General features: G+C 38.4%; 1 protein-coding gene across 1 annotated transcript in view; it reads right to left on the bottom strand.

Moving 5' to 3' along the window:
* The window catches only part of LOC122815716 (sodium- and chloride-dependent GABA transporter 2-like), a 925,986-nt gene that overhangs the window by 452,954 nt on the left and 460,689 nt on the right, over positions 1-12,343 (bottom strand). Inside the window, exon 6 of the mRNA XM_044088464.1 lies at positions 644-776. Within this exon, the coding sequence (XP_043944399.1) occupies positions 644-776 (133 nt within the window). The remainder of the gene's footprint in view (positions 1-643; positions 777-12,343) is intronic.

The raw sequence follows: 12,343 nt of genomic DNA, 5'->3' as shown, positions 1-12,343 counted from the left end.
GTCTTGTCTTAGAAATGTTTGAGTAGGAGCTGATGTGGTATGTCTGGCTGTGAAGACTCAGCATTCATTACCGTCCATATAATATAGATAGTGTCATACCAACATCCCAAAATGGTGTGTGCAGAAGAAAGAAAATAATCTGCCATGCAACATCCAAAAGCTGTTTTGAATATAGTAATGAATGAGTGCATTATTTGTGTATGCGTGTGTGTCTGCATTCAGCCATAAGACTTGGGGACTGTATCTCTATAACCACCCAAATGATTGTTATTCTAAAGTGAAAGAAGCAATAGGTAAGCTGAAACAAATGATGAAAAACTTGTTTAGAAAAGTATTTTTTGGCATTCTGTCATTCTGTGATGGCATGTCATTATATCACACGAGCATTATTTCTTTAATTGCTCCTCTATCAATATGTAGAAGACTATCTAAACAAATCATCTAAACTGATAAGAACCAAGGTTTATCCTTCAAGTTGCCCTAACACAGAGAAATGGAACTTGTATAGGCTGGAGTAAGAAGAGGATGGTTACAAACTGCAATGTGTTTCCATACAGTTAAACAGATGGTATGATTTGATGTGATTCATTCTGTGGGACAGAAAGTTATATGAACTGAGGCTTACATGCATTAAATGTCTTACCTTGCCAGTAGACTTGATTCCTTTCCAGATACAAAAGTAGCATATAACCCATGCAAGAAGAAGACACAATGCCAATTCCCAATTTAAGTTGCCAATGTGGTGTATCCCATCAGATATTTTTAAAACACGATTTCTAAAAAAAAAAAAAAAAAATACAGGTTAAACATGAAACACCTACAATACAACAAATGTTTATGAAAGGCTGTATAAACATGCTAACAAAACTGCTGTACTTTATAAAAATATTATGGAATAAACTATCTTCTACTGTTGATTAAAGAAGGGAGGAAAGAAGAGAGTATTTTAGCTGGAAACTGTCAGGTCTGGCAGGTTAGAGAACATCCTGATGTCTTTTATTGGTATCAGAAAACGAAGCACAGACCATTTGGGATTCTGTACATGAGATGAAAATGACCCTGCAAATGGCATTGGAGGTGATAAAGCAGTCAGCAATGTAGGGTGAAGGGTTACTTTTCAAGGAGGCAAGAAGCTTTATGGTTATTTAGAGGTTCTGCCAGTGTTGTTATCTGTTTGTACAATATAATATTACACTATCAGTACACAATAAGTGCTAAAAACTAGAGCTGGTTACATTTATTTACTAATACAGATGTTATAATGGTACCTGTACAGGAATACATGCACACAAAGAATCCATGATAATACAGCAAGAACAAAAGCATAGCTCTCATTATCATCAGGGTGAAAACAGATACCCTTAAAATCTAATTTTATAAAAAAAAAAAAATCAAACACTTGTACTCCCAAATGAAGGATGAGACACCTACACATCCCCACATGTCACATGATCCCAAATATATTATTGCTTACCACTGTGATAACAGGATACTCCCTTATCCCAAGGATCATAAATCCTGATGTTAGTAGTGTGGTAATAAGCGATGTTAGTGACAACTTGAAGTTTTAGGTATGACTTAATCAGGTAAGGATAAATGCTGCCAGTCTAATTACAGGCTCCAACACACATATGTGCAAGCATTTCATTGTATAATATATTACATTTCTTACCTTTTTATGTTTTAATCTAAGAGTAAAAAATAAACATAACACTATCAATGGGTGCTTCTTTCATACTTTATATTTCATTAAATGGTTTCTGTACAGACTATCTAGCTGTGACTGGCACAACTGTTTTTGAAACAATGTCCTTTAACCAAGAATCGCCATGTTCAGCACCTCACCCAGTTGGAGGAAATTAACCCAGCAGCACTATGAATGAATCTCAGTTGCATCACTTGTGTCTTTGATCTTATCCTTTCAGTCATTGCACAAAGCTCATGACCGTAGATTAGCAACCAGTAAGCTAAGGGTTTCATCCTGTGATTCAGCTCTTGCTTCACCTCTGCAGTCTGGTAAAACATCTGCAGTACTGCTGCCATCACTGCATTTATTTTCTAGTGAATCTCCCAGTCTTCTGTTCTCTCACTTCTAAGCAAGACCCCAAATCACTGTACTTATATGCTAACCAGTCTTCTCCTGATACCCTGTTGGCCACTTATTAACAAGACCCCAACTCATTATAACTAATTGCACTTATATGCTAGTCAATCTCCTCCTAAACCCCTGTTAACTTATTTCTAAGAAAGACCCCAATTCACTGCATTTATATATTAGTTAATCTTCTCCTGATCCCCTATTTTGGCACTTCTAAACAAGACCCCAACTCATTGCACTTATATGAGAGTCAGTCTCCTCCTAAACCACTGTTAACTTACTTGTAAGCAAGACCCCAAATCACTGCATTTATATATTATTTGATCTTCTCCTGATCGCCTGTTCTGGCACTTGTAAACAAGAACCCAACTCACTGCACTTATAAGTTAGTTATGATTCCCTGATATCTGGATTGCAAACAAGACCCCAATTCACTTCACTTATATGCTTGTTAAGCTCTTGATCTTCTGTTCTCTCACTTGTAAACAAAACTCCAATATGCCTAAACTCCATCCCCTATCATAGCTGCTCCTCTCTAACCCACAGAGAACATGAGAGCAGTCCACACGTTTTTGGTGTGTGTGTGTGTGTGGGGGGGGGGGGGACAGAACCCAATCTCTAATTTGGAGGTGCTCAGTTTCATCCAAGTTACTTACACTCAGCAGCACTCATTTGCATACTTTAGATCCCTGCCACTTGAGGCTTAAAAGATATCACTATCTGCAAACAACAAAGATGCAACCCACAATTCTTTATGCAGGACATTCTCCATACATTGTCTGTCTCTTGATATCCTGTCCTTGAAAATTAGGAACAGTAAGGAAAACAGGCCATGCCCTTCCTGTACTCATGTTTGCACCTCGATTTTGATTTACTTAAAGTTGAAAGCCAGATATAACACTTGTTCCTCAAACACAGGAACTGAATGACATGTAACGGTGGCCTTGGTGCCCTGTGTTGTTGTAGCAGCTCCCACAAGTCATTGCAGTGTATGCAGTCATACGACTCCTTTAGGTCCACAAAGCACATTTAGCCAATAGGATATTTCTACAATACTTTTCCCAAGACTGGATCTGTTGGTAATATATTTTAATAATTTGCTACTATCTCCACTATCTCACGAGCAACTACAGATTTCCTTGTAATACATTCTGGGAAATTCTTTGCTGCTACAATTCTTGACTTGTCATTTCAAGTGCCTTCCTAAAGGCTACTTCTGAAGTTTCACTGCTGTGCATATGTGTCTGCTACCTTTATATGATATCCAAAACTTCTGAAAGAAAATCTTCTTTCTTGGTGAAATTTGTTTTGCTGTTAGAAGTTTTCCCAAGGGCAGTGATTTTGTTAAATGTGCTGAATGGAAACTATCTGCATATAAAAATGCGTGTCTCATTGCTGTTTACTTATGCAAATTAAAATTCATTAATTTCCCATTTTCTCCAAGTAATGAGACATTCAAGAAAGTATGATGAGTCTCATATGTCATACTTTAAGTCCAGCCCAATCCTGCTGTTTTACAGAGAGAAGGGAAAAAGTTAAGATATAGTATCATGCAATACACCATCCAGAAGCCTGTAATATGCCAGTCTTATTACAAAAAATGTGTTGAATATCAGTACACGTCCTCCCATCTGTGCATGAGAATATTTACATATAATAAGGTAAAATAGTTTTCTCTTCTTTTGTTGAAAAATGCCATCAAATATATAATGGTTGTGTATTAAAATCACAGCAGATCCCAGACAAAATCATTTGGTTGATTTCAGAAAATATATTTGCTGCTGACTGAATGTTTTCCTCATTTTGTACATTTGTTTTTCTGGCTGTCTTTCCGGTTTCTTCTACTTTTATTAGTAATGCTGTATGTCTTCCTCCTTCTGTGTTTTCTTTTATTTCCAAAATTAAATAAGCTTTTCCCAAACCTTTGATGATGCCTCATTTGAAAGCCCCAATGTTTTTTCTTTTAGATTTACATATTTGATTCACACAAATGTCCTTTGTTTTTATGAATGCAGTTTTCATGAATACCCAGTGGTTTCCCAAATTATCCATCAGCTTGGTTACAAGGTCTTTTGTGAGTCACTGTTCTTTTTTGTCAGTCTAATTCTGCCCTGCTGGGCATATTGCCCTAGTCTGGAGCAATACAACCTGGGTAAAGGCATAACAGTAGAATTATGTTTGATCTGTACATTTCCCTGCTAGTGAGTATTAAAGTGGACAATGAAAATAATTTTAATGTTAACACTGGCAGAGGCTGAGTACAGGCCATCCTGTCTGCTGGTGTGAGTTCTGGTGGTGGGCAAATTGTACTTTCATGCCCCCCCATATTAATGTTGATATTTAGTAAGGTTGTAATTCTTCCATACTGATGATAGTGTGTTGTGATACAAAGGTGCTTTCATGTTATTCACATCTATCCTCTTCTGGGTATGGTTATATCTGTAGCAAAATGATCATAGTAATGCCACTTCTTTGCATGATACAAATCCAATCATAAGGTTATAACATTCAAGTGTACTTATTTATTTATTTTACATTTGTTGACCGGGCTAGTCTAACTGGATATATGTCCATTTTCAGTAGAGGAAGACAGATACATTATAACAAAATGTATGAGGTTGCAAATACAAAAAGTGTTTGTCAGGTTACAATCAAGTTAACATAGCAGTAGATACAGGCATTTTACAGTTTATTACAAGACAAATATTTACAATAATATGGGATAACATATTCACGTGAGGTAGATTAAACTTAAGGTTTACAATTACATAATAATGGTTGTATAAGAGCATTGATAACATGATGAATCAGATATCCATGTGAGGTAGAACATCACTAAAGTAGGTTTGATATTTTTCTAAAGTTTGCAGAAAGAGCATTAAATTATAATTGAGGAGGAGTTAGGAGAAACTTAGTCACTGAAGTTAGGCACAACCAGTGTGTTCTAAGGTGTATTTTGAGTTTTTGTTTGAAATGAGGTAGGGAAGGAAGTGATATAAGATCACTAGGTAGAAGATTCCAGTATTTCCCAGTTGTGTAAGAAAACAGAGAGTTTCCTGCCATGTTATTAGACTTATTAATAATAAGTAGAGGTTTGTTAGATGAGTGTAAGGAATTAAGATTTTTATATGGGGTAATGAGGTTTGAGAGTATAGGAGTGTTGTTGGGCTGGTTGAGGATCTTATGAACAATAGTTAGTTGGCTAAAATGAAGCTGATTTTGCAGTTCAAGCCATCCTAGTTGTTTTAGATTCTGGCAGTGATGAGTTCTTGTTGTTGTAAGATGTAGTGAGTTTAAGAAGATTCTTCTTGGATAGGTTGGTGTAAATAGGTGAGGCATAGAGGAGTGTTGAGATTAGATGAGAGTGGGCAATAGTAGTTCTGAAAATATTTAATCCTGTATATTTTCTGTTGACTGTTTTTATAGTATTGTTAATATGGTTATTAAAACTGAGGTGATTGTCTATAGTTATTCCTAGGAGTTTGGTGGTAGAATCAATGAGGGTGCCATTGTTAGAAATGACAGAGAAATCTAAGGGCATGGATTTGTGTGAAGAGAAGGAGCTTTGTTTTTTTGGGATTCAGGAGAAGGCAACATTTTATAAACCAAGTCTCAACTATGTTAAATATTTTCTGAGTTAGGGATTGTAATTCTGATGAAGATTCAGCTGCACAGATTAAAGTTGAATCATCTGCATATTGTATGCATGTTGCCTGAGGAATAGCTAGGTAGAGATCATTGATAAATATTGAGAATAAGAGAGGGCCTAGGATGGAGGAGACTGGAAGGTGGGATGATAGTTTATTCTCCCAGATCACAGCTTGTTGCCTATTGCTGAGATAAGAAGAAAACCATTGTATAGCCAAAGTATCAAGAGAAAGTGATTTCAGAATATTTATAAGTAGAGAGTGGTTTACCATATCAAATGCTTTTGAGAGATCAATAAATAGAGAGGAAGAGAGAACATTGTTATTAAGGTTTTGTTTATGGTGTCAGTGAAAGATAAGAGGCAGTAGTAGTACTGTGGAATGGCCTAAAGCCATGTTAGTATGTTATGTTGAATTAAGTGGTTTAGAAGCTGAAGGTGAATACATTTTTCCATTATTTTTGCTAAGGGGGATAGTAGGGCTATAGGTCGATAGTTAGAGTATTCATTTGAGTTACCACCCTTGTGTAGGGGATAATGTGAGATTTTCCATATGTCAGTGATGATTCCTTCAGTAGTTCTGTTAATCAGGATGGATATCCTGGGATCTGGTCAGCAGAAGGAGTACAAGGTTTCAGTTTTAGAATGAGTTTATAGATATAATTTGTAGAGGTGGGTAGAAATTGGAAGGTAGGAAGAGAGCTTGGAGAAGAGTTAAGAAGACTGGCTGTATCAGGAGCTAGTTGACTGGCTAGAGATTGGATAGCCTCTGTGAAGAAGGAATTGAAAGCATTGGCAGTTTGGATAGGAGTCTTATGTGTTGCACCTGTTGGGGTTGGAGTTCTGGAGTGACCTGGATAGAGGAGTTTATTGATACTAGCCCAGAATTTTTGAGGGTTGTTTTGGTTTATTTGCTGCATTTTACAGTAGAAGTTTTTTTTGTCTGAGATAATATCTTTTTTGTCATGTTTCTCGTATGTCTAAAGCTTTGTTGATCTGATGTACTTTTGGTACTTCGCCACTTAGACCAGGCCTTATTTCTGAGGAGGATTTTTTTCTTGGTTTCATTTGTAAGCCAGGGGCAGGTTTGGACCTAGTTCTGATAGTACGTTTAGGAGCATGGTGGTCTAGGATTTCTAAGAACTTAGAGTTGGTATTATTCTGGGTTTGCCAAAAGATATACAGAGCAGAATGCTGCCAAGTGTTGTTAGAATCCAACTGCTGGTGTGTGAATGAAATGATTTCACTGAAGAAATGGGGCTCAGTTTAGGGAACGGGCATCATTTTATAACAAAAAAAAAATGGAAACTGTTTTCTAAAACAGATGCCATGAAGTCTGGTTAGGATGCAGGTTCAAAGACTAAGTGAGAGAGAGAGAGAGAGAGAGAGAGAGAGAGAGAGGAAGGCAGACTTAATATAGTTCAGGAGGCTGATAATAATAGTATGGGTACTTTTATTAAGACATCCATAACATTTTGTCACAATAACTCAGTTATTAGCATTGTGTTTTATCAGTTGAGAGTTTACTGGAAGTCTTTTCATGCATTCCACCTAAGAGTCAATATGTCTCACTGTACAATTGAAGGCAGGGTAGTCTTTATTTATTTGCATTTGTTTTCCACGGCAGAGCACTGTTCTATATGGACCTTTTTCAGACTGTGCCCAGAAGTGCTGTCAGGTTAATGACATGCTCAAAGTCACACAGTTACACAATGGAAGCTGAGGGATTCAAACCTTGCACCACTGGACCACAGGAAACAGCTCATTAACAGCTCCTCTAAACCAACTGCCAGCCAAAAGTCTCAGCTGCAATATTGTGGATCTAAATGAATCCCAAGAGAGATGTTCAGAACACAGTACTACATTTGGATGAGTGAAAAGGGAGGGCAGGAGTGTCAGTTTTGCTAAAGAAATATATTCATTTTACTATCATCTACTTTAGTAAGTACTAGGTTCCAAGACAGCTATGCTCTTAGATTTCAGTATGTGCAGAGACTGCAGCATATGCATCAAAACTGACACAGAAGCTATCTTTTATCTGGGGAAGTGAAAATATCCAAAACTGATGGGGCAGAATGCAAATCTCAGTCCCATATCTGACATGACTCACTGCAGATTTGAATGCCATATGTGGCCATTTTAGGTGCAACACACCCCAAGTGTATAGAAAAGGGGTGTTTGTTTCAGTTTTATCTACCACCTTTATAAGGCATGAGTTGAAATTACAAATGTCTGCTTAAACACAACTACTAGAAATCAAGTGTAGGAAGAAAATCAATGTGTCCATGGTTACTATAACAGCAGTCAGGTCATAATTCAGGTCTATATTAGGTCGCTGAAATGTTATTCTGGCAAACACTGATTCATTTACCTGTCATCAGAGAAAATCACTTCAGTGATTCGTTGAATTTACAAAGGGCAATGAAATAGTTGCCCAAAGCACAATAGACAACTACAGAATTTTGCCCTTTTTCCACTGTAGTGCAATCTGTAAGTTGGTATTTATAGTTAGAAGGGGTGTGGGGGGCAAAGCCCACCGCTTGGGTGGGTTTGAGTCAATTTCAAGTTGGTTCATTGTGCTTCAGGCAACTATTTTGTTGCCTTAGTAAATTCAATGAATCGCTGATGTGACTTTCACTGATTAGGGTCGATAACTAAGTGTTCGCTGGAATAACATTTTGGTGAACTAATATAGACCTCATAACAGGACAACATGAATTGATGTTGATAATGGGTGACTTGAATGCACATATCAGGACAGAATGAACAGGATATGAGGACTGCCCGGGTCCACATGGTTGGGGCAACAGGAATAAAGAAGGAGAAGCCATTCTAGACTTCTGTCTGGCAAATTGCTTGATAGTAGCCAGCACATAGGTTCATAGGTTCATAGGTAGGTACTAGGCTATCGGCCCAAGGGCCTACATAAGCCTAGCTAACAAGGTTCCCTGGCTTACGCTACCCAAGAAAGTTATTTTCCTGTGCCACTGTTGAGCAGAGACACAGAAGTGATCCCCGGGGAGTATTTCCTATTTCCCATTCACTCGTCAAGAGTTTTCTTGATGAGTGCTAATGAATAACTTTGATTGACATAGATGGGTAGCCTGTTCCAGAGTATGGGAAGTCTCTGGGACAGGAATCTATCCCTCCAGCATGTCCTGTTTATTGTGTTGACAAGGTTTAGGTCCCTAGAGCATGTAGCTCAGAGGGATTGGGATTTCTTTAGGTGTAGCATGTCCAACAGCTCTGGGTTTGACATAGCTTTATATGTTAGGCAGATATCACCTTGGAGTAGGTGATATGCTATGGAGTAAAGCTGGAGTTTTTTGAGGTGGTCAGTGTAGGGCATTTGTTTGAGGCCAGTAATCCTCTTTGTGAGGTACTTCTGTGGCCTTTCCAGCTACTGCAGATGTCTTGTGAGGTACATTCTAAAAGGAGCGTTGTACTCTATAATGGGTCTAATGAGTGTCGAGTAGAGGGGGACAATGACCACTTTTTTTCTGGATGAGAACCCTTTTATGATGAGCTGTGCCACGTAGAAGGACTTCCTGACTACTGTGGTGATGTGACTATCAAAGGAGAGACTACTGTCCACCTGGGTCCCAAGGTCTCTTATCACACATTCGGTGTTGAGTAGATTGCTGCCTATGTGGTAGTTCATGGGTACAGAGTTTTTACCAAAGGGGATGACACTGCACTTTTTGGCATTGAGCTTGAGGTCATGGCTCTGACACTAGACATCTGTCTCAGTGAGGCCCTTCTGTAGGATGTCCACATCATTTGGGGACTTGACTATGGCTCCTAGTTTGCAGTCATCTGTGAACTTCATTAGCCAGAGTCCTTCTGTGTTAGCCTGTACTTCAGAGAAGTAGATACCAAACAGGAGAGGTCCCAGGACGGAACCCTGTGGTACTCCACTTGTCACTGCTTTGAGGTCAGATTTGAAGTCTGCAACTTTTACAGTGTGGGTTCTGTCAGTGAGCCAGTTGGCAACCCATCTTATGACATAGGGATTTATACCTAGTTTAGTGAGTTTAACTATAATTCCAGAATAGGGGAATGGTGTTGAAAGCCTTGGTGAGGTCAAGATAGGCTGGTTCAGAAAGAGAGATAGTCACAAGATCATATACAAGAGTAGCCAACATGCAACTCAGGTAGACTTCCTCCTAGTAAGGAAAAGTCACTGAGGTAGAATCTATGATTGCAAAGCCATCCCCGGTGAAACAGTCGGCCCACAGCATAAACCATTAGTTGCCACAATCAGCTGCAAGCAGTAGTTGGAGAAGGCCCTAAGGTCAACAGAAACCAGGCTGAAGACCTGGAAGTTGACTGGAGAGAAAGTACAGCAGTTCAAGGAATTACTCAGGGCTCTAGCACCCCAAGAAGAGAAGGAAATAGGTGGAGTTGAAGAGGAGTGGCAGCACCTAAAAACAACATGTGTTAGGACTACAGAAAGATATGTGGCCGAGTAAGATACATAAGGAAAGCTGGTGGTGGAATGCAGAAGTCCAGGAAGTCATCAAAAAAAAGAAGTGCAGGAAGAAGTGGGAGATAGAAAAGACTGACCAGGCTAGGAAGGACTACTGGTTGGCTAACAAAGAACTTAAGAAAAAAGTTGCAATAGCAAAGAATAGAGCATCAGAGACACTCTACCAACTTCTGGAAAGTGACTCAGTAAGGGGAACAAAGAAACTATATCAAGTTGCAAGGCAAGGACAGAAAGATAAAGAAGATAGACACCCTTCATAAGGGATGCCAGCAGCAACCTGCTCACCATTTCACAGGACATCAAAGGCAGATGGAAGGAATATTTTCAGCAGCTTCTGAATGAAGAAAACCCCACAAAAGCTGTACTGCCCCAGAAACAGCCTATGATGAGAGGAGGAGAAGAAGAGGAGCCCACCCTAGAAGAAGTAAGAACAGCACTAAGGAAGATGAAGTCAGGGAAAGCAGCAGGCTCAGATGAGGTTACAGCAGATATGATAAAGATGATGGGTGTGATAGGGGAGAAATGGCTCCTGAGGGTACAAATAGCAGTGTGGTGAGAAAGGTATATCCCAGATGACTGGAGAATAAGCATACTTATGCCAGTGTACAAGAACAAAGGGGACATCCACAACTGCGGGCTCTACAGAGGCATCAAACTTCTACAACATTGCATGAAAGTTCTGGAGAGGGTGACTGATAAATGGATATGCAGAGTAGTAGAATATAAGATGGGAGATGAGCAGTTCGGATTCAGATCAGAATGCAGCACAGTTGACCCAATGTCTGCATTGAGACAGATACTTGAGAAGAAGCTAGAGATAAGGAGAGGGTCCAACTGGGCATTCCTAGACTTGGAGAAAGCATATGACAAGGTCCCAAGAAAGCTGATCTAGGCAGTACTGCGGTGGTTTGAAGTCCCAGAAACATTGGTAGAATTAGTGCAGGCTATGTATGTACAGGGACTCGGTCACTCAAGTATGAACAGTGTGGGTTTCCAGTGGGAGTGGGTATACACCAGGGTTCAGCTTTGAGCCCACTGTTGTTCATACTAGTGATGGACTACATTAGCAAATAGGAATTTTTTTACATAACTATTTACTGAATGTGGTGCAGAAACAGATTTCATACATTAAAGACATTTGATTTTTTGGAGAAAATATCGGACATAAAATAGGTAAAGAACTTGTACTGTTTGGTTATAGATGTGAAAAGTCTATATACAAGTATTAGACATAATAATGGCATTGAGGCATTAGAATTTGTATTAGGTAATATGCCAGTAGCTATGTACATTATAGAACTACTTGAATTCTGTTTGAAAAATAACTTTTTTGAATTCAATGGAACAACATACCATCAAAAACAAGGTACAGCCATGGAAGCTTCTTTTGATGCTATGTATGCTAATGTCATGATGGGTTTGTTCGAACAAGAGTACATATATACAAATTGTTTTTTCAGGGAACATGTCCTTTGATATTATAGATATATAGACAATTTAATTTTTATTTGTCAGAATGGGTATGAAGAAGTGAACAAATTTGTAGCTGAATTAAACTTAAATAGATTTGGCTTAGAATTTGATGTGTCAGCCTGTGGTAGTCAAGTGATTTTTTGAATGTCATTCTAAAGAGGACTGATGGTGTGGAAATAGAGACAACTGTACATAGGAAATTTAATGATAACAATTTATTTTTGCATGGAACGAGTTTCCACCCACTCCACCTCATGAGGTCTCTCCCGTATGGAGAGCCCGTGAGAGTTAAAAGATTACGCAACAAAAAAGATATTTTGGAAAAGGAATTGGAAAAGAGAGTTGACATGTTTATAAGAAGGGGTTATGAAGAAAGGGAAGTTACAAATGCATAAGATAAGGTTATAAAAGGAAAACAACCATATATTCACAGTGAAAGAAGGGAGGAAGTGAAAAATATGAGGGATGAAAAACAGATTTATATGGTTACAACTTACGATTTGATAAGTGAAAAAGTTAATACAGTTATTAAGTAGTATTGGAGTTTTCTTTTTAAGTTTAAGGAATTTTCAGAGCTTGCTAAATACCCAATTTTTTTCATTTAAAAGAGGGAGAAATATAAAGGATAGAATAGTGC

The sequence above is a fragment of the Protopterus annectens genome, chromosome 11.part0, assembly GCF_019279795.1.
Source record: "Protopterus annectens isolate FY-2018-M chromosome 11.part0, PAN1.0, whole genome shotgun sequence".
Classification (NCBI taxonomy): domain Eukaryota; kingdom Metazoa; phylum Chordata; order Ceratodontiformes; family Protopteridae; genus Protopterus; species Protopterus annectens.
Note: the sequence above shows the minus strand (reverse complement) of the source record. Positions and strands in the feature narration are given on the sequence as shown.